Here is a 23,714-nt window from a genome sequence, read left to right on the forward strand (position 1 = left end):
GTGCCCCTTCTTTGCTTTTGTTATTCACGTTTTCACTTTGGTCCTTAGGGTGGGACTTGTAGGCGAGCACCTTTTTTCATACGGTGAGAGGTTGAGCCGCTGAGCTTTCTGGTTACAAAGACATCTCTATGCCATATACGCTGCCACATGCTGGTGAACCAGGCATATACTATGTACAAAACAGTTTCATATCAACATTGTCAATGGACAGTGAAAAAGGACCTGGAATCCATACACAGATGACGTTGTTAGCAATTAAAGACATTAGCAGGGTGTAGGAATGGTAATGCCACTCTGGGGTATTACATAGTCCCCTACTATTCTGGACGTTGCGAGTGGGAGTTTTGTTTAAAGTATGTGACGATCACATTTGTATTTCTCTATTTTGTAATGATAAGGAACTTCCCGTTTGCACAAAAAATACTAGCTATACTTGGGAATTTTACAATGATTCACTGCTGACCAGTAGCTTTGACGACTCCCAGGCACCAAGACTTAAACCAACAGAACACTCAAGCATTCTTAGATAAGGATTTTTTTTGTTGTAATGTTTTGTTGCCTTGAATAATTTTTATTGAAAATTTTCACCTCTAAGGAGTTCTCCTGAAGAGCACCTTGATGATGACAGTAAACGGAATACTTGACATGCTCTTCTATTGCAAGAAGTTATTTGTCTCGGGACGTGGAGATGGAAGGAAGAACAGGGTTGTTTTCGCCTTCCTTTGCTGGCTTTTTGGGATGATGATAAGTGGTTGTTTGATGGTTGTTTTTGCCTTGTCTAAGGTAGGTCTCGGGCAGGCCAACACGATAATTGCTCTTTTGCTTGGGATGATCATATCTGTCCTTGCCTTTATTTTTAAGTCAGTGCGTTGTACTGGCCTTCTCTTCCTTTTGTGTTGCGGTATGAGAGAAGGTCGGAAAGTGCTCATCGCCATCGGGACCAGTATCGTTGTCTTTAATAATGTGAAAAACATATTAGGGAATTTGCAAGTTCTGGCTGACAGTATCGTCTGCAACCTAGAGGCCAAACGTGTTTTGTTAAAAGTAATGCCTTTTCATTACTACATAAGGGCCCTGTACTCAATATATCAACACGCAAAGAGACAGTTTTTTAACCCCTTAAAAGGCGTTGTGGAACTGATGGACAATTTCCAGTGCAATGCGAAGATCTCAGACGACGAACTAAAAACAGTTCTCAATGAAACAAAGCAACGGATCCAAGACCTATCATCCAACATATCCACCCAGCTGGATGTTATAACTTTTGTCGGACGTATAGCTTTTCTCTTAATTGGAATTTCCATTATTTTAATTGGCGCCGTGATATTTTTGAAAAATTTCCTGGCCACAGACTATGCAAAATATGAAAATGTGTATCTCACAAAAAGGTTTATGGAGTACGATGAGAGCAGGAGGCAGCGGAACATGTTGTGCGTTCTCCCGCTCAACAAAACTGAACAAGACCTCTACATCACAATTCCGAGCCTGAAAACGTCACGAAAACAGAAGCAAAAAATAGTGAGATTTTTAATCCCGATGATGACTCATATTTTCACCTGGACTTTAATTTCAGTCCTGGATTTTATGCTTTACTGGCTGATTCTTACGATAAGCAAAAATTTGCAAGGTCTGCACCCGGTTGAAGTTCCGATAACATTGACATATACAGTAAGTATTCAAGGGGGTTGTAATTCTGTACATTTCTGCAAATAAAGCTATATTCACATTACATCTGTGGTTCACAGACTGGGTATACGCTAGAAAATTTTACCAATGTACATGTTAACATACCCACAGGAGTTGTCCACCTTCAGGGGGACTTTCGGCCCAACTACCCTCTTCTCCACATTGCCTGACCTGTGTAGGGAAGCATACTTACCTCCTTCAGTTTGCTCTGCTACCACTGACACGCTCTGGTCCTGCTTGTCAACATCTAGCTTGCCGCTGCAGCCAGTCATTGGTGACGTGTCCTCCATGTGTCACATCAATGCTTCACGTGCATTATCACACATGACCCCCAACAAACCAGATGTTAATGAGTGGGAGCGGAGCGTGGCAGCCGGGTACTGAAGGAACCAGGTGAGTATGCTTCCATCCAGCGACTTGATGGGGTCTGCCTAAAAGCCCCCCCGAAGGTGGACAACCCCTTTAATGGTAAATTTTATAACAAAAAGAGTGACCTTTTGGCATTCATCTTGGGTGGAATATGTCATAATCCCATGGGACCAAATGCAAACAAGAAAAAACTTATACCGTACTACACGGTATGCAATGTTTTCGGGAGTCGGTGGTATAGCCATACAGTTGCATACATCTGACCAACTTATTTGGCAAACATAATGTAAATGTAGCACAAATTAGGTCTTTCTGTATGAAAAACTTTCCACCTGTCAAAATCTTTTTATGTCATTGAGACATATTGGAGAATGACAAGGATGAGGATCTAACTTTGGACCTCCTGCGAGGCTTGAAACAGTCATGTTAATTATGGTCGGAGCTGTGTACTGCAGCGCTGATGTTCTAGCACTGGAGCCTAGCATTCCTAGGAACGTTCCTCTCCCAATAATTGCCACAATCCTGGACCAGTGTAAAGGGGTCTTTAGTTATGATGTATGTCCCCGTACTGCATGTAAACGTATCTCTCACCTCCTCTGATGAGCAGGCAATTATCAGGAACGATGTGCAGTTCCAAAAGTTGCCAAAAACATCCCTGAAATGAAACATTCAGCTCTGCTACATATCAGGTTCTGTGGTTTCTTATCAACATGCATTTCAGGATGTGTAGATTTATACTGGCATCATGATTTCGATTATTTTTTTATATAGAAGCAATGATGGCTATAACAGATCTGTTGTAGTCCTTTTTGATCGTTGATGGAGCTATTATTTCCTTATTTCTCCATGGACTTATAATGGAGCACTCAGGTTTCTGTCAGGTATCAGTTCTGGATTAAATGCTGCAATACGCTATTCTATTCCGATGCCACTGACGCCTGACAGGAAAGCCACGGAGCCTCCATTCCAGATTTAGTCATATTTGCCATGCAAAACATGGCTGTATTTTTCCCTCTTATCAAAAAGACAAACATCAAAAGGACCCAGTTGGAGGTTGATTGGGTCCATCGGCCGCCAGTGGCGTCTGTCAGGGACTACGCTCTGGTATCTGAAATGGCTGTGTCTTGCAAATTACTGTTTATAACGGAAACCGCAACGCAGATGTGAACATAGCTTTACACAAGTGTGAACAGCGCCTACAGGATTATCAAACAATCTTGACCATTGTGGCAGAATGGATAATTTCCTACACATTCAGTGTGACAAACAATAATCGTGGGACTTTTTCACAGCGCTGTAATAATATGGGTTATGCAGAAATGTTTCACTCCACGTGGTAATTGGAGAGGCGCGCTTCCTCTTTTAGGAATATCCTGTGCTTGTGTTGACTCACTCTAGATTATATGTGTGAGAATTTTATGTCGATGAGCAATATATTAGTTTTCGGCAGGAAGCAATTATTCAGCTGGATATCTAAGCTTCACAGTCATTAGTGCCAATTGTGCGTAATCCCCTAATGTAGTGTTATTATGGATATCACTGCATTTACAAGTGGTTGTACCTATAATCCAGTAGGGTCCTGCCATGGTGCTGCCATGGTCCTGCTATGTTCCAAAACTACTGCTGTTTCTGGCAGCCTGTAGTCTGCAAATTGAATGCTCCCGAAGGCTTTTGCTATTCTTCTCAGCACATTGCAATATTGGCATTGTAAGGGTGTGGAGGAGCCTCCCCTCCGACTGTATGGTCATGTGTGTCTTTTCCATGTCCGAGTTACTGTTGTAATGCAATGGTGGAGTTCTGGTAGAGGGGTAGTGGACTCAGCAACAAGCCGGTGTACGGCCCTGTGTAGCCATATTGGTAAGGGGTTGGAGGGGTGCTGCTCTGGCTAATCGGCGTGGACAAGTGTATGTGTGACACGCCTAAGAGGAGTCGAGGGTGTGCTTAGAGGTCAGTACAATTCTGACCAAGTTAGTTTGGGGATGGTGCAGTAAGGGTAGGTTCACACAATAGATTTGTCAGTGGTTTCTATGGGTCTTCACTTTATTTGGTGCTGACCCACTGCGAGCAGGCTTTCACTGCGGCTTTGCAAGGAGTCCGCGTGGTTTCCGTGCCAAGCATGGACCTTTATGGAAATCTGCATGCCAAAAATGCTCGACCACATGGACTGCAGTGCGGCCACCCATTGAAAACAATGGGAGGCAGTTTCAGTGCAGATTCGGCTCAGTTTTTGGCACCGGGAATGTACTAAAACCCGTGGCCACAAAAACTCCATCTAAACATACCCTAAGAGAGCGTGCAGCCTGTGTGTGTCTTGTTGCTGGAGAAATTGCATTTGCAGTGCCCTGGAGCACGGATATTTTGGAGTCTGGACGTTTGTGGACATTTGCCCCTATTGCTGCTATGCAAAGCCACCAACTCACTACTTTAGTGCAATGAAGGGTTATCTTGTAATGTGATGTATGCAGTTGTTTGCATTTCCACTGTCTTATACCGTTGAATTTCATTTAAAATTATATATCCTGTTCATTTGCATTGTTATTGCACTTAATTATAGAAAGGGTTATAAAAATGCCCCCCCCCCCCCGCATGACTGCTGCTTCTCCCTGTGCGCGGATGAAAACATCCGCCGTTGGGGAAGGGGCAGCCAATGGCAGGTGGTGACATGGGGACGAGTCACCTTAGCGTTACCCATGATTCTAGGGAGGCTCGTCCACATCACTGCTAGCCATTGGCTCCCTTACCCCCCTCTTCCCCGACTCCGGATGTTTTCATCCTTGGGGTAATGCAGCAGCGGCCGTGCGGGGACCAGAAGTGATGTGAGAGCCAGGGAGACAGGCAAGTACATTGTGTGTGAAGGGTCCGAGCATATGGGGGGGTGGCATTTTTAGGGGTCGGATAACCACTTTAATGCTAAGTCGGTGCACAATAAAAGAATTTCCATCTTTTGCTGAGAAACTTGTAATTTTCCAATGCTGGATGATGGACTATGCAGAGGTGAGTTTTGGCAGGAAAAGCCAGTCACAGTGAACTTTTGACTGTCTGGTTTAGCTCTGTAGTTGTTTACGACTGAAAACTGCCTAGTCATTCCCATTGACTTGTATTGAGGCCCAGTACAATACTGAAATTCGGAAGACATGTATTTTTTCACCTTTTCTACACAAGGCTATATATCGTTCAATCAATGCCCACAATGCCTTGACAGGTGGGAATTTCATGCCTCTTCATACATTGTGTGCATGAGTACTGTGCAATATCCATTTAAACAGCAGAGCATCGCCCACATTATTTACACAATGCAAATAATTTAAAAAAAGTGTCCCTATCTTGTCTATGGTTCCAAAATACACTGATCACACAAAAACTTCAATTTATAGGGGTTCTCCGAGACCGGGAACCCTTTTGATATTGCCAGGCTTGGTGCAGGGATTAAAAAAAGACTCCCCTTTCACCAGTGCTCCAGTTTCAGCGCTGAGCTCCCTTCTCCACCACTTTTGAACCCCACTGGAGACTGCAATGGCTTCAGCGGTAACACCGTGATTGCTTGCAGACTTCACTGCTGAAGCCATTGATTGGAGGACAACAGTGCCATGAGTGTAGATGGCATGTCACACTTCAGTGGGGACCGGAAGCAGAGAAGAAGGGAGCTCAGCACTGGACCTGGAGCGTTAGTGGCAGATGAATCTTGTTTTTTTTTTTTTTTTGTCCCTGTACCCAGCCTGGCAAAATCAGAAGGGGTTCCCGGTCTTGGAGACATAGTAATGTAATACTGTGCCGGAACTTACTTCCAATATAGTGCACAAATGCTAGTGCCGTGTGCCAGCCCACAGGGGCAGGAGGAGCAGCGTGCAGAGAGAATGGGAGTGGTGGCTAAGGCAATGACAGTGGTCGTAGTCCTCACAGTAGATGCCTCTACTCCACACAGAATACCGCTATACGGTACCTAATGTCCCTTCAAATACTGCACCCAAATTACAGTACCGGTGATAACAGTAAGTTTTTACCTTCAGTCCTATGTAAAATAAAACATGTCACTTTATTATATGACATCAGGTTCAGCTTTGCTGCCTCCATTTGATATATGGAGCTATGATGTTATAATGCGTTTTATGAATTAATATTATAAAATGCTAATTGTTGCCTTGTGTAAAGCACATACAGGTGGACTTCATTCATATAAGAAGCACAGAGAATATTTACAGCAACCAGCTCAATATCAGTCTGTTTGAACCCCAGTGCACCCCGAAACCGGAGCTCTCTCTTTCCGCCACCTGGATCCCTTTGTCCATTATAATCAGCGTCTTATTTTTCCTCGGTTTGATCTCTGCTTTCCTCGTACAAATCAAATTGCTGGTGACGGCAGCGTTCTATCCTGACAAAGACTTGGAGCGAGTCGCTTACCTCCACAACAAAATACTGCAGGAAAGGACATTACTGTCATCACCCTCTGAAAGTGGAGAACTCAAGAAAATGATTTCCCAGGTAAGATATTGTATTCATTCTTTGTCTATTTAGGCCCAGGATGTACTCAATAGGCAGACCAGAGAGAGGGAACATTCACAGTAATATGCCCAGTTATGTGCCCCCTTTACAAGAAGTAAAACAAAAACTCTAGATACACAGCTGGTTCCTCCGATGATCTCCCCAGCAGCAGCAGGATGCAGGAGCTGCTGGTCTGTGTAGGAGGAGGAGGAGCAGAGGCTGACTGCTGGCCCCACCCCCTGCACAGACCAACGGTGTGGAGCGCCGACAGTGGGAGAAATGATGGAGCAGGGAGCGGACGGCCCTCTGCTTCATCATTATAGGCAATTGTCTCTGCATCTTATGGAAGCAGAGACAGCTGCCTGAGAGCGGGACATACCTCCCCCGAAATTCAGAACTGTTTGCTGAATCCGGGACAGTTGGGAGGTATGCGCAATGTTCTGCTTTATTTTGTTAAAGGGGTTTTCTTATTTAGTTTTTTCTATACTCATCTGATCCCCACAGTCCAGTCTCAGAATCTCTGGTTCCTTTCAGTGGTCTTTCGGTCTCTGTCTGTAAACTTTTGAATGGACAGGGTCACATGCACCATTGTGGGCAATGATTGGCCTTAGTAGTGATATGTCCCCAAACGGCACGTGACCCGGCAGTGATGTGCCGCAGTCATTGGCTGCAGCTACTTTACGTGACCTCGTCCCTCTGTAAGTTTACAAACATGTAGAGGAAGACCAGTGAAGACAGCCAAGGAGCCGGAATGGAGCAGATGGAAGAAGGGGAGTATAGATATTTTTGCACAGGTACTGCAGGCTGGGTCTAAGTCCAGCACTCTGCCTCCCATACAGAAGGTCCTGGGTTTTAGACCTGGCATTGACCATTGGGAAAAAAATAAATTAATGTTATATTATAAGCAGAGTGACAAGGCGCAGATGCTCTCCATTCATTTCTATGGGACCGCCGAAAATAGCCGAGTGCTGGCTCGGCTGTTGCCGTCTGCCCCATAGAAATGAATAGGAGCATGGGCCGCGCATGCGCGGCACGCTCCCATTAACTTCTATGGGAGAGGCGGGGATTAGCGCTTGGTGGTGGACGGACCCAGAGAAATCTGGGGTCCTACAGCCACAGCACTCCCCGCTCCGTTCTCCCAGCGGTGGGACCCGCACCTATCAGACAATGAGGGCATATCCTCGCGATATGCCCCCATTGTCTTAGATGGGAATACCCCTTTAAAGAGGGATAGCGACTACAGATACATAGTTATGGCATTTCAACAATATACAGTTGCAAGAAAAAGTATGTGAACCCTTTGGAATAATATGGATTTCTGCACAAATTGGTCATAAAATGTGATCTGATCTTCATCTAAGTAATAGACAATCACAGTCTGCTTAAACTAATAACACACAAAGAATTAAATGTTACCATGTTTTTATTGAACACACCATGTAAACATTCACAGTGCAGGTGGAAAAAGTATGTGAACCCTTGAATTTAATAACTGGTTGAACCTCTTTTGGCAGCAATAACTTCAACCAAACCTTTCCTGTAGTTGCAGATCAGACGTGCACAACGGTCAGGAGTAATTCTTGACCATTCCTCTTTACAAAACTGTTTCAGTTCAGCAATATCCTTGGGATGTCTGGTGTGAATCGCTTTCTTGAGGTCATGCCACAGCATCTCAATCGGTTTGAGGTCAGGACTCTGACTGGGCCACTCCAGAAGGCGTATTTTCTTCTGTTTAAGCCATTCTGACACCCGTGACCCAGTCCCACATACTGCTGCGGGGCAGGAAGCGGAGCGCATAGTTCCCTGCCCCGCCGCTGATCACCGCAATAGGCTTCAGGCCTAGTAGGCCTGAAGCCTATGCGGTAGTGAAATCCGGGTGCAGGTGAGCGTGATGACGTCATCGCACGCCCCTGTGACGGGACTCAGCAGCACAGCAGCACAGTGCCGGGACTCTGCAAGCAAGTACAGGTAAGTATTTAGCTTATAGGGTTTCTTTCTTTCTTTTTTCTTTTATGTGGCAACTTTGGGGGACATGAGGGGGCCGGGGTGGACAGAGGACAGAGGACGTGTGGGGGAAAACTTTTCTTTTATATTATAATGTGGCAACTTTGGGGGACATGAGGGGGCCGAGGTGCACACAGGACAGAGGAAGTGTGGGGGCAAACTTTTATTTTATAATATGGCAACTTTGGGGGACATGAGGGGGGTGCACACAGGAGGATGTGGGGGGAATATGGTGGGATACTGTGTGACACAGTGGGGGGGCAATTTATTATGGGAGGGATGGCAATGTGGGGGACACTGCAGTGTGGGGGACACTACTGTGTGGGGGCAGTGTGGGGGACACTACTGTGTGGGGGGCAGCGTGGGGGGACACTACTGTGTGGGGGGCAGTCTGGGGGAAATTACTGTGTGGGGGACACTACTGTGTGGGGGCAGTGTGGGGGAAATTACTGTGTGGGGGACACTACTGTGTGGGGGGACTACTGTGTGGGGGGACTACTGTGTGGGGGACACTACTGTGTGGGGGACACTACTGTGTGGAGGGCAGCGTGGGGGACACTACTGTGTGGGGGGCAGCGTGGGGGACACTACTGTGTGGGGAGCAGCGTGGGGGACACTACTGTGTGGGGGGCAGCGTGGGGGACACTACTGTGTGGGGGACACTACTGTGTGGGGGGCAGCGTGGGGGACACTACTGTGTGGGGGCAGCGTGGGGGACACTACTGTGTGGGGAGCAGCGTGGGGGACACTACTGTGTGGGGGGCAGCGTGGGGGACACTACTGTGTGGGGGATACTACTGTGGGGGGCAGCGTGGGGGACACTACTGTGTGGGGGCAGTGTGGGGGAAATTACTGTGTGGTGGACACTACTGTGTGGGTGGCAGTATGGGGGAAATTACTGTGTGGGGGGCAGCGTGGGGGCCTTGCTATTAAGGAGGCACTGTAGGGGCCATTCTATTATTTCTGGGGACACTATACAGGGATTATTACCTGGAGCACAATATAGGGTGTTATTATTACTGGGGGCACTCTAGGGGACATTATAGCTGCTGTGGACACTATAGGGACATTTGGGGTAATTTATCAAACTGGTGTAAAGTAGAACTGGCTTAGTTGCCCATAGCAACCAATCAGATTCCACCTTTAATATTTGACAGCTCTTTTGGAAATCCAGTTCTACTTTACACCAGTTTGATAAATGACCCCAATTATGTCTATTAGGGTCACTATTTTTTCAGCAGTATAGTACCTGGGGCATTGGGGGGCACAACGGGCACAGTATTGGGGGTGACAGCAGGATGAAACTGTGGGGACACCAGGATGGGGAGGTTGATGGAAAAATTGAGAAATCTAACGTGTCTGTGTTACAAACTCTGTAGAGACGAGATGCGGCTGAAAGAATTTCTTATGGCGGTCTAATGGAGAAGAGGTAAGAGAAGGTCTAGACAGGATATGTCCCTGGATGTAAGAGGTATGCAGTCAAGTATTGGGGGGGGTGCCAGAGAAATGACCCGCCCCGGGTGCCAAACACCCTGGGCACGCCACTGGTTGGTATGCTGTGCCTCTTTTTCTCCACATATAGTGTTGTGTGTTTCTTCCAAACAACTGAACTTTGGTTTCATCTGTCCATAGAATATTTTGCCAGTACTGCTGTGGAACATCCAGGTGCTCTTGTGCAAACTGTAAACGTGCAGCAATGTTTTTTTGGACAGCAGTGGCTTCCTCTGTGGTATCCTCCCATAAAATCCATTCTTGTTTAGTGTTTTACGTATCGTAGATTCGCTAACAGGGATGTTAGCATATGCCAGAGACTTTTGTAAGTCCTTAACTGACACTCTAGGATTCTTCTTCACCTCACTGAGCAGTCTGCGCTGTGCTCTTGCAGTCATCTTTACAGGACGGCCACTCCTAGGGAGAGTAGCAGCAGTGCTGAACTTTCTCCATTTATAGACAATTTGTCTTACCGTGGACTGATGAACAGCAAGGCTTTTGGAGATACTTTTATAACCCTTTCCAGCTTTATGCAAGTCAACAATTCTTAATCGTAGGTCTTCTGAGAGCTCTTTTGTGCGAGGCATCATTCACATTAGGCAATGCTTCTTGTGAAAAGCAAACCCAGAACTGGTGTGTGTTTTTTAAATTCCAGGGCAGCTGTAACCAACACCTCCAATCTCATCTCATTGATTGGACTCCAGTTGGCTGACACCTCGCTCTAATTAGCTCTTGGAGATGTCATTAGTCTAGGGGTTCACATACTTTTTCCACCTGCACTGTGAATGTTTACATGGTGTGTTCAATAAAAACATGGTAACTGTGGCGAAACCAACCTCGCCACTGGGTTTTGGAGGGGCCTGGCTACCAGCCTCTTGCCCCAGGATTATGGGCCCTCTCATCAGCCAGGCTTCCTTTGTTCACAACGGACTTGTACTAACTTGAACCCCTGGTCTAATTCGAGCCATTTTGGGATGTTAAATGACTATGTGTATTGAAAAGGGTGGGACATTGTATACGCTGAGTAGTGAGGTCTGTTTCATTGTCTCTCTGTGTGTATTGGCGATGTCCTTTGTCCTGAGAGATAATTGAATTACGTCTCGGTTGTCTCCAGGACAGAAGACATTGTGTATTCTCCTGCCTATGATGATTGCATCAACCCAGAGTGAGGTAATTGTATCACGGGCAGAGGGGAGGATTTTGTGTGGGAGTGTCTGAGTGTATTGTACGTGGTTATTGGCTGTTTTTACAAAACCCTGTGGGTGGTAACCTTGTTGGAAAATGTGAATAAATCAATGTGTGTGTGTTCAAATAAAGAGTTCCTGTTTTACCCTTCATCATGTTGAGGCTGGTGTTTAGGTAACTGATCGGCAATGGGGATTGCTATACGCTGAAGATTTGCTATACTCCCCTGGCTATACTATTAGCTCTTGTAAGAGCTGTTCCTGCTCTCCGGATTTAGGAGAGGTTCACCCACTGGAGCCTAGAGCCTTGTCGTAGGCCCAGGGTGGGTAGGAGATGGTGAGACCTCAACCAAGCTTCGGCGGTTCGTGGGGTCTGCAGCGCTTACGGTGTCAAGTGGAGTGCTTGAAGTCCTCGGGAAGCACTAGGAGCATCATTCGACGGAGGTACCCGGTCGGGGTGCCAGGAGATCCGTTACATTGGTGGCAAGCAGTGGGATGGCGTCCTAGTGAGCGGAGAAGCAGCTCGGAGACACCGTTCGTGGATTTACAAAATTGAGGGCAACGCTAGTATCCGTACAGCGCCCCTGGCTACAGCAGGATGGAATCGGCTAGTCTTCAAACAGCGTTCCACTACGAGGAGGAGGATGACCCGGACTGGAGGGATGCAGTCCGGAAAGGCATCTGGCACGAGGCCCTGGAAGATGTACAGAGTCGGCAGGGCGAGTGTCTCCCCAGTGAGGAGCAGCAGTTGCGGATGCGAGTGGCCCTGCGAATGCTCCTTCTGGGAGACAAGCCCCTGGGTGAGTGGGTGACAGAACTGGAGAGCCTGGTATGGAAGGAGCTTTGGCTAGACCACGCCTACCAGGCACTCTGGTGGTATGTGATTCGGCACTCCCCCTGGATGGCTGAGCACGACAGACCCGAGGGTGGGGATTATGATGGCCCTGGCCTGTTGTTTGAGGCCTTGGCAGAACCGAAGTTCGGAGATGCTGGAGAGTCCCGGTTCTGGGTTATCTATGACTACAGGGAGGCTATGCATGACTGGGCTACAGCGAGAGAGGTGAGACAAGATCTGGCATCTCTAGTGTCAAAGGAGTGGGAGCTGGAGCAGGATTACCAATACCTCTTCAGCTCAATTCGGTCCCAATATACACTGCCAGAGAGCTACGTGGCAGTCCCAGACCTACAACCCTACAGCTGGGAAGACCCGACTGAAGTATCCCCTGCTTCAGTACCAGCTACAGAGGTAGGGGACCTCATAGACTGGTCCTGGGGGGAAACCCATATGGCAGGTGGAGATGGGACCGAGATCTCTCCACAGGCCCTACAGGGATGCTGGGCAGTCGGCCCAGATCCCCAACGGCAGCCAGAGTTTCAGGGAGTAGGGACAGTTGGTCCTGCTCCCCTGCGGCAGTGTACTTTCAAGGGAGAGGAGACAACCGGTCCCTCTCCCCAACCACAGGGGGACAGAACCCCTAACTCCAATGATGCAGATGGGACCGCAGTCTCTGCACCAGGCCTATCGGGATGCTGGACGGCCAGTACAGAGTCATCACCAACCCCGCAGGAATGCCAGGGGGAGGTAAGCGATCCCTCCTCTCCCCAGCTGATCCGCAACAAGGTCCTGGGGGTAGGATTCCCTGACCCCATCCCAGCGGAAGAGCTGGCATCTGGGCAGAGCGCAGTTGGCCTCTGCCCTCCTCTATCCTCTTCTCCAGAGGCTGACTCCACACCGGCTTCCCCAGCGGAAGAGCTGGCATCTGGGCAGAACACAGTTCGCCTCTGCCCTCCTCTATCCTCTTCTCCAGAGGCTGATTCCACACCGGCTTCCCCAGCGGAAGAGCTGGCATCTGGGCAGAACACAGTTGGCCTCTGCCCTCCCCTATCCTCTTCTCCAGAGCCGGACTTCCCACAGGCTACCCCAGCGGAAGAGCTGGCATCTGGGCAGAGCGCAGTCGGCCTCTGCCCACCAAGTACCTACAGATCCAAGCTAGAGAACAACAAGGAAGCAAGGAGTAGCAGATGCCCCCTCAACAGCTGGGGACATACAGAACAGAGCCAGGCCCCAAAATTCAACAGGTCCAGTATTGGGACAATATGCGTGTGTGTTCAAATAAAGAGTTCCTGTTTTACCCTTAATCATGTTGAGGCTGGTGTTTGGGTAACTGATCGACACTGGGGGGATTGCTATACACTGAAGATTTGCTATACTCCCCTGGCTGTACTATTAGCTCTTGTAAGAGCTGTTCCTGCTCTCCGGATTTAGGAGAGGTTCACCCACTGGAGCCTGGAGCCTTGTCGTAGGCCCAGGGTGGGTAGGAGACGGTGAGACCTCAACCAAGCTTCGGCGGTTCGTGGGTTCTGCAGCGCTTACGGTGTCAAGTGGAGTGCTTGGAGTCCTCGGGAAGCACTAGGAGCATCATTCGATGGAGGTACCCGGTCGGGGTGCCAGGAGATCCGTTACAGTAACATTTAATTCTTTGTGTGTTATTAGTTTAAGCAGACTGTGATTGTCTATTGTTGTGACTTAGATGAAGATCAGATCACATTTTATGACCAATTTGTGCAGAAATCCATATCATTCCAAAGGGTTCACATACTTTTTCTTGCAACTGTAAGTCCTAAATGTCTAAAAAACTGGTGTTTTACCATTTTGGATTGTAAACCGTAAGTCCTGGACGGACCCCTATTCTCCTGAAACTTCCCCAACCAGTGGTGGGACCTTTATTCTATTTAACGCTTGTGGAGTTTCTTTTGGATCCTGTGTTGGACAACCCATTTTGATCTTAAAAATGATTGTAGAATGTTTATTTACAACCAGATTATAATCAGTAAATGAGATGTTCTACTGTAATAAAGGTTTTTCTATGCAAGGCACTGGTGAAATGTCAGCTCAGTATCTGACTGATGCAAGCATTAGATACTAAAACTCTTGGCTCTATTCTAAAACCAGTTAAGGGTTAAATATAGTGGGGCGGGGGGAACACATCTTAGGCGTCAGTGGGTCCCAAATCCAGATAACACCATACCAGGACCCAGGGCCGTCTTTAATATTGATTGGACCCTGGGCAAGAATTTATTTGGTCCCCCTGGATCCCGCCTTCGTACATCACAGATCACCTCAGCAATAAAATGCATAGAAAAGTGCAGTGTGTGAGTATCGCAAGCTCTACAGCAATATAAGTCACAGGAATGTGCAGTGTGTGAGTATAGCATAGCCAACCCACTGCATTGGGAGGCTATTGCGCATGCGTGGCTTCATAGAGATGCTTTGAATCAATGAGGAGTGTTTAGCGTGAATGCCAGTGTTGCACATTGTGCAACACTGGACTAGGAAGCACCTCTAGTGGCCGTCTGATGAGTGGCCACTAGAAGTGTTCCTTGACAGTAATGTAGATACTGCCTTTTTTTCTGAAAAGGCAGTGTTTACATTAAAAAGCTTGCAGAGACATGCTATAGACACCGGAACTACTACGTTTAGCTGTTGTGGTTCTGGTGACTATAGTGTCCCTTAATATAGAGGGAAAAAAAGAATCAAATAAAATGGCTGTATCATTATTCTAAAAATTAAAAAATATATAGTATTTTGTTTATGGCTCCCATCGAAAAAATGGCAACCATCAATGCATGATTTACCGACCCTCTCAATTCAAGCAGCCAGGTTACTGATACCTTTGAATTGGCTAAAGACCTCTTCTCCCACACTCGAGGAGTGGTATTATAAAGTTGACCAGATATTTTTGATGGAGGAGCTAGTGAGTTGGGCTGCTAGGTCTCACTCTAAGTTTCTAAAGCTATGGAAGCCATGGCAGAATTTCCGGGGTAAAAGGAAGGAGTAACAATACTGCTTCTCACGGCAGGGGTCCCACCAGCACTATGACTGCCGGACAGAGGTATTAAATAGTGGATTTGCCCAGTTAATTCTCTAAGCCTTTTGGGGATCTATGTTTTTAACCTCTAAACATATTAGGGCCAGAGGATAGATCATCAGTTAAAAAAATCTCAGACAACTCTTGTAAGTACAGTGATATCACAGTACAGCATAATAAACACAGTGATGTCACAGTACAGCATAATAAACACAGTGATGTCACAGTACAGCATAATAAACACAGTGATGTCACAGTACAGGATAATAAACACAGTGATATCACAGTACAGCATAATAAACACAGTGATGTCACAGTACAGGATAATAAACACAGTGATGTCACAGTACGGGGATAATAAGCACAGTGATATCACAGTACAGCATAATAAACACAGTGATGTCACAGTACAGAGATAATAAACACAGTGATGTCACAGTACAGGATAATAAACACAGTGATGTCACAGTACAGAGATAATAAACACAGTGATGTCATAGTACAGAAATATTAAACACAGTGATGTCACAGTACCTTGATAATAAATACAGTAATGTCACAGTACCGGGATAATAAACACAGTGATGTCACAGTACAGGAATAATAAACACAGTGATGTCACAGTACAGGGATAATAAACACAGTGATGTCACAGTACAGAAATAATAAACACAGTGATGTCACAGTACCTTGATAATAAATACAGTAATGTCACAGTACCGGGATAATAAACACAGTGATGTCACAGTACCGGGATAATAAACACAGTGATGTCACAGTACAGGGATAATAAACACAATGTTGTCGGAGTACAGGAATAATAAACACAGTGATGTCACAGTACAGGGATAATAAACACAGTGATGTCACAGTACAGGAATAATAAAGACAATGATGTCACAGTACAGTAATAATAAACACAGTGATGTCAAAGTACAGGGATAATAAACACAGTGATGTCACAGTACAGAGATAATAAACACAGTGATGTCACAGTACAGAAATAATAAACACAGTGATGTCACAGTACCGGGATTATAAATACAGTGATGTCACAGTACCGGGATAATAAACACAGTGATGTCACAGAACGGAGAAAATAAACAGTGATGTCACAATACAGAGATAATAAACACAGTGATGTCACAATACAGAGATAATAAACACAGTGATGTTACATTACAGGGAGAATAAACACAGTGATGTCACAGTACAGTGAGAATAAACAGTGATGTCACAATACAGAGATAATAAACACAGTGATGTCACAGTACAGGGGTAATAAACACAGTGATGTCACAGTACAGGGGTAATAAACACAGTGATGTCACAGTGCAGAGATAATAAACACAGTGATGTCACAGTACAGGGATAATAAACACAGTGATGTCACAGTACAGGGATAATAAACACAGTGATGTCACAGTACAGGGAGAAAAACACAGTGATGTCACAGTGCAGAGATAATAACACAGTGATGTCACAGTACAGGGATAATAAACACAGTGATGTCACAGTACAGGAATAATAAATACAGTGATGTCACTGTGCAGAGATAATAAACACAGTGATGTCACAGTACAGGGATAATAAACACAGTGATGTCACAGTACAGGGAGAATAAACACAGTGATGTCACAGTGCAGAGATAATAAACACAGTGATGTCACAGTACAGGGATAATAAACACAGTGATGTCACAGTACAGGAATAATAAACACAGTGATGTCACAGTACAGGAATAATAAACACAGTGATGTCACAGTACAGGGATAATAAACACAGTGATGTCACAGTACAGGAATAATAAACACAGTGATGTCACAGTACAGAGATAATAAACACAGTGATGTCACAGTACAGGGATAATAAACACAGTGATGTCACAGTACAGGAATAATAAATACAGTGATGTCACAGTACAGGAATAATAAACACAGTGATGTCACAGTACAGAGATAATAAACACAGTGATGTCACAGTACAGGGATAATAAACACAGTGATGTCACAGTACAGGGATAATAAACACAGTGATGTCACAGTACAGGGAGAATAAACACAGTGATGTCACAGTACAGGGATAATAAACACAGTGATGTCACAGTACAGGGATAATAAACACAGTGATGTCACAGTACAGGGAGAATAAACACAGTGATGTCACAGTGCAGAGATAATAAACACAGTGATGTCACAGTACAGGGAGAATAAACACAGTGATGTCACAGTACAGGAATAATAAACACAGTGATGTCACAGTACAGGGATAATAAACACAGTGATGTCACAGTACAGGGATAATAAACACAGTGATGTCACAATACAGGGGTAATAAACACAGTGATGTCACAGTGCAGAGATAATAAACACAGTGATGTCACAGTACAGGGATAATAAACACAGTGATGTCACAGTACAGGGATAATAAACACAGTGATGTCACAGTACAGGGAGAATAAACACAGTGATGTCACAGTGCAGAGATAATAACACAGTGATGTCACAGTACAGGGATAATAAACACAGTGATGTCACAGTACAGGAATAATAAATACAGTGATGTCACTGTGCAGAGATAATAAACACAGTGATGTCACAGTACAGGGATAATAAACACAGTGATGTCACAGTACAGGGAGAATAAACACAGTGATGTCACAGTGCAGAGATAATAAACACAGTGATGTCACAGTACAGGGATAATAAACACAGTGATGTCACAGTACAGGAATAATAAACACAGTGATGTCACAGTACAGGAATAATAAACACAGTGATGTCACAGTACAGGGATAATAAACACAGTGATGTCACAGTACAGGGAGAATAAACACAGTGATGTCACAGTGCAGAGATAATAACACAGTGATGTCACAGTACAGGGATAATAAACACAGTGATGTCACAGTACAGGAATAATAAACACAGTGATGTCACAGTACAGAGATAATAAACACAGTGATGTCACAGTACAGGGATAATAAACACAGTGATGTCACAGTACAGGAATAATAAATACAGTGATGTCACAGTGCAGAGATAATAAACACAGTGATGTCACAGTACAGGGATAATAAACACAGTGATGTCACAGTACAGGGATAATAAACACAGTGATGTCACAGTACAGGGAGAATAAACACAGTGATGTCACAGTACAGGGATAATAAACACAGTGATGTCACAGTACAGGGATAATAAACACAGTGATGTCACAGTACAGGGAGAATAAACACAGTGATGTCACAGTGCAGAGATAATAAACACAGTGATGTCACAGTACAGGGAGAATAAACACAGTGATGTCACAATACAGGGGTAATAAACACAGTGATGTCACAATACAGGGGTAATAAACACAGTGATGTCACAGTGCAGAGATAATAAACACAGTGATGTCACAGTACAGGGATAATAAACACAGTGATGTCACAGTACAGGGATAATAAACACAGTGATGTCACAACACAGAAATAATAAACACAGTGATGTCACAGTACAGAGATAATAAACACAGTGATGTCACAGTACAGGATCAGCCAGTATTCCAGATACACATTGGCAGTGAGTGATGCATTGTATTGTCTTCTGCAGGTGGATTTCTGGTTTCCAATAGTCACAAGAAAACATTTTATCAAGAATTGGTGAATCGTGTGTCGTACACGTATCTATTCTTCAGTCCCTGAAGGCCGTGTCCATATCTTGTTAGATATTGATGAAAATAAAACTTTGATGATTCTTCATGATTAACCCATTCATCGCTGGAAACTGTGAAAAGTCAATTATTCAAGAGTTGGACGAAAAGTTTTTAAATAGAGAAATCTGGAAACGGGTGATTTTTTTTGTCTAATTCCAACCAAAGAAAAACTGTTATTTTACTTTATTGATAGTGTGCGAATATATATATATAGGGCAACTCAAGGTGTACAGTAAAGGGGTAATATGAAGACAACAAAGAGTAGCTCACCCTTTGGAAGACAAAGCTCATATGTATGTAGTACTACATTTCTCCTGCAGTGGGCGCTTCTGCCAGCATTTTCAGCTGATTGCTGGAGAGGCCTCAGTTTCAGCATGGCAGGGGTTCAGTATGGTAATTGCTGGACCATCTACATTATTTCAAGGGGTTATTTAAGGTCTACAATGTTGTAGAGCAGTTATCTGCAATCTGTGAGTCTCCAGCTGTCAGGGCATGCTGGGAGTTGTAGTTTTTTCATAGGTTGCTGGAGTCGGCAGTAACAGGAATGTGATAGCCACTCGTATAGCTATTCATGTGTGGAGATGACGATTATTTCACCATGAATATCTTATCCCATATTGTTCAGTGTAAATGTGGTGGCTTTTTTGAGGGACTGACACATCCATCTCGCTTCCTCTTCTCGTGTGAAAAAAGGAACGATGATAAATTAAGCTACAAGAAGCAACAGAAGTAGAAGACCGCTTTTAAGCCACTCGTGGTTCCAAATATACGTTCAGATTTCGCAATCTACATGATGCACAGCACTGCATGGACTGAATGGTAGAGTGAAGCCACAACTGATGCCTCCTCTGCATGTGACGGTGACGTGTCATTTACTACAGGCACCAAAATCATTTCCTATTAAAGGGGTTGTCCAATTTGAAAAATACGCCAATTGTCCGATGACCACGGATTATCCTGCTATTGAACTTCCCAGAGAATGGCTGTCATCTATCAGAGAATCCAGCAGCAATTTTTTAAATTTCCCTGCAGCAGCAAAAGCACCACAGGAGAAATTTAAGGGGTTGTCTCTCCCTTCAACAAATGGCATTTATCATGTAGAGAAAGTTAATACAAGGCACTTACTAATGTACTGTGATTGACCATATTGCTTCCTTTGCTGGCTGGATTCATTTTCCCGTCACATTATACACTGCTCATTTCCATGGTTACAGACCACCCTGCAATCCATTAGCGGTGGCCGTGCTTGAACAGTAAAGGAAAACACGCCGGCCTCTCTGGTGGCCGGGAACATAGTAGCGCACATAGGCTACAGATTTTTCCTATAGTGTGCAAGCACGTCCACCGTCAGGGTCCCCTCAACAGTATAATACAATGACAATATATACAGTGACGCTGTAGGAGATGGCGCAGGGCCTCGTCTGAGAGAGCAATCTTTACTAGCCACAGGTGTGGGGGGCGCACGGGAGGAAGGTTTTGCGAAGAAGTTTCATTCAAAATTTTGCTGTGGCGCCCGGTCATTTCCAGTTACGGCACTGATTAGGCAGAACACTAATGTAGGCTTGTATATTTTGCTGGTTGCTCCTGTGTCACCAACACACTGGTGCCGGTCATGTCCAATAAAAGGGTTACTCTGTGGTCACCACTAAATGGTAAAGCCATCAAGGAAGTTTACTGAAGTCTTTTACAAACCACGCGTTTCAAGGCTCCAGGTCCCCTTCTTCAGGTTGAATTGACAATTATAACCAAACGGACTGCTGTCACCCCCTGCCAAACGCTGGAAGGAAAACTTGGAGAGGACCATGCCACTTCATCTATAAAAAATTAAAATAAAAGTTTTTTGCACAGCTCATCCTGAATTTACGTAATCCAGACACTCCCGTGATGTGAAGGAAAAGGCAGCATGGATGAATCCCCCGGATCTCGGGTCATGAGGAACTTCAGTAACACATTTTTAATGGATCCAGCTCCTTGGAATTTGAGATAAAAATTAAAAAGCTTTTTAAAAGCTTTTATTTACATGATTAAAAAAATATGCTTTCTCTGAGCCAAGTGGAGAGCCATTGACTATAACGGCTGTCCATGCAGAAAGCCTAAGCACTATGTCACTAATGTTCCTACTCGGACCAACCCTTTAAATTAGTCTGTTAATGCCGATATACCGATATTGATTGTGACACAATCCGCACACTGGAGCCCATGCAGTTGTACTTATGGTCCCTGCCATACACTGGTGGCAGTTGCAAAAAAGTTACAAAAAATATACAGCAGTGTCCATGCAATACTATTCACACAAACTTGTCATTAAAATGTTTTATTTTGAGATGTATGACATTACATAGACAAGACAATCAGAAATGATACAATACATGGAATATTTTTAACAAGTATTAATATGTAGGGTTGTCAGATCGTATGTTGTACATATAGAACTGTTGTGTAACCTGGAACATTCTTCTATCCAGTCCATCCAGAGTTGTAGCTACGCATTTCTACACCAGGTGATTGTCCTAGTCCTGCATTTAAATACCTTGGCCAGGGGAGGTTGGTGCCTCCTCTGGTACCTAGAGCACACACCTCGTCAGTCCTTCCCTCAACATACAAAAAGGAACCATCTTGGCAAATATCTCCTGTGGTCTTTCGTAAAAGACTCCATGAAGAATTTGGCCAAGGTAGACCTACCAGCAGTAGATACCGTTCTAGTATGGTTCCTCTGTTTTATTCAGGGGAAAGATGACTAATCACACAGATCTCCCTGATGTCTACATCTTTAGGCCAAAGATCAGCTATGGAGCCCCAAATTAGAGGCCCCATAGTAAAACCTGGAATAGAACCTCACTCCATTGGGACATGAAAGGCTTACTATGAATTTGCTCTCTACTCTGTCCCCCATCTCCCAGCAGAGGCTTAATCTGAAGCTCCCAGGCCCCAATGCAAAATCTTTCACAAGCTCCGAACCTACCACCTACCTCATGTACCAGTGCTGCCACCTCAACACCACCAATTATTAAACCCCTGGCCCTAATTGATCCGTATTCATGTTCTCACTTATCATTCATTACCCCTAACTGCTCTTCCAGTCTTAGTGAAGATGGGCCCCCATAGTTGCTGGGCCCTAGACCAACTGGTATGCCTGGTAGACCTCCTTTTCCCAGTAGGTAAGGCTTCAACATACTGGAATGAGTTGATCTTGGGCTGTTTCGCCCTCCAATACAGATCTCTCATTGAGTTACAGTCCTACATGTTACACATTTCGATCATAGTCTACATAATGTGTTGTGATATATAACTGCTTTTTTGTGTAGCAGGATAACGATTAGATATAATTAAGGAAAACCCACAAATAATAAGTTGTTATAAATGACAAAGTCAGCTCTGCTACTCAGAAGCATTATAATGGCAGAAATAATGATACGCTTGATGTAGCAATATGTATGGTAGATTTGATACATAAATGACTATTAAAGCAAATAAAAGCTTCATGTTATAATACATTCTCGGTGTCTGTGTAACTACACAGAATTGCCCATAGGCTCGAATATGGCTGATAATGGTGACAACTAGAGATAAGCGAATTTCTTAAAAGTTCGATTCGGCTGTTTCGCCGAATTTCACCCAAAAATTCACTTTGTGACGAATTACTTCGTCACGAAGCGCATTTTTTGGGAAGTAGCGGATGCAATGACAGGGAGCTGCGATAGCGCCGCTGCCCGTCATTGTACCCCACAGATACCGCGTTCATACATGATCGCGGCACCTAAGTGTAAAATAAATTTTAATAAAATAATCAAATCAAACTTACCGCCTCCATTTGCTCGCAACGGGCCGGCCACCGCCATCTTGCTTGAAGATCTCGGCCGAAATCCTGTGCAGTGCGAGATTACATCATCACGTCGGCTGGCATGGTGACGTATGACATCATCACGCCGCACAGGATTTTGGCTGAGATCTTCAAGCAAATGGAGGCGGTAAGTTTGAATTATTTAGTTTTTTATACTATTTCAGGTTAAATCGATTCGCTGACACGAAGCACGAGGAAATTCAGCTTCTAGGCGAATCAAATTTATCGTGAAATTCGGATTGAATTCCACTTCGTGGGATTCGATTCGCTCATCTCTAGTGACAACCTTCACTTATAGGAGCAAGAACCGTTCTGGAGCACAAACTGAGGAATACTGAGAAGACAGAGAACGTTCATAAACTAGGACAATTTATTTCGGTGGAGAAGCACAAGTAATGCAGAGTCGTGGAATAACAGCGCTTTATAGTGCACCAGTTTTCCTTGTTGTGCAGCTTTGATTGCCTCATGGATACATTGTCCTTAAGAAAAAAAAGCAACAAAATGTGAGAACGACAATAATAAGTGTGGACATCTTATATCTGCATTCCATGTTGTAGGGAATATTCTCTCATATCTTCCCCCTCTTATCTTCCAACCTAAGACCACAACCTAATACCCAACCATTTTCAACAACCATACAGGTGTAGCAGAGCTGAACGTGTTACCTAAATAGAACTTGTCCCCAAGAAACACAGTGCAATCTGCAGGCAGCATGTTATAGAGAAGAAGATGATGAGCAGATTGATATATAGTTTTGTAGAAAAAGATTTGACACTTGCAATATATACAATAAAATCTCTGCTATATCTTAGCTCAGGTCTTTGTATACACATTTACACATAGAGTGCTATCAATCACTGATAACACCTCCCTGTGTACAGCTATCGGTGACTGACAGCTATCTCTGTATACACACTTACACAGAGAATACTATTAATCACTGATAACACCTCCCAGTGTACAACTATCAATGACTGACAGCTATCTCTGTATACACACTTACACAGAGAATGCTATCAATCACTGATAACACCTCCCAGTGTACAACTATCAATGACTGACAGCTATCTCTGTATACACATTTATACAGAG

General features: G+C 44.6%; 2 protein-coding genes across 4 annotated transcripts in view; one reads left to right on the forward strand and one right to left on the reverse strand.

Annotated features, from left to right (window-relative positions):
- The first annotated feature begins 614 nt into the window (after nt 1-614).
- LOC121001479 (dendrocyte expressed seven transmembrane protein) lies at nt 615-18,935 on the forward strand. The gene is made up of 3 exons (XM_040432566.1): nt 615-1,668; nt 6,205-6,534; nt 18,679-18,935. Exons 1-3 carry the CDS (start codon nt 619-621, stop codon nt 18,730-18,732), a joined length of 1,434 nt encoding a protein of 477 aa, XP_040288500.1. The 5' UTR covers nt 615-618; the 3' UTR covers nt 18,733-18,935.
- A 3,846-nt stretch (nt 18,936-22,781) lies between these two features.
- The window catches only part of DPYS (dihydropyrimidinase), a 71,148-nt gene continuing 70,215 nt past the window's right edge, over nt 22,782-23,714 (reverse strand). For all 3 annotated transcript variants that reach the window (XM_040432569.1, XM_040432567.1, XM_040432568.1), the window contains exon 10: nt 22,782-23,101. The gene's annotated coding sequence lies outside the window, so the exon portion shown is untranslated. The remainder of the gene's footprint in view (nt 23,102-23,714) is intronic.

This window comes from Bufo bufo, chromosome 5, assembly GCF_905171765.1.
Source record: "Bufo bufo chromosome 5, aBufBuf1.1, whole genome shotgun sequence".
NCBI classification, from domain to species: Eukaryota; Metazoa; Chordata; class Amphibia; order Anura; family Bufonidae; genus Bufo; species Bufo bufo.

Excerpts from the sequence above, each read along its gene's own strand:
- LOC121001479 (XM_040432566.1), top strand. The coding sequence starts at position 619 with ATGATGACAGTAAACGGAATACTTGACATGCTCTTCTATTGCAAGAAG. Across the intron at positions 1,669-6,204 it reads CGATAACATTGACATATACA|CACATACAGGTGGACTTCAT; the intron begins GTAAGTATTCAA and ends CCTTGTGTAAAG. Across the intron at positions 6,535-18,678 it reads TCAAGAAAATGATTTCCCAG|GTGGATTTCTGGTTTCCAAT; the intron begins GTAAGATATTGT and ends TGTCTTCTGCAG.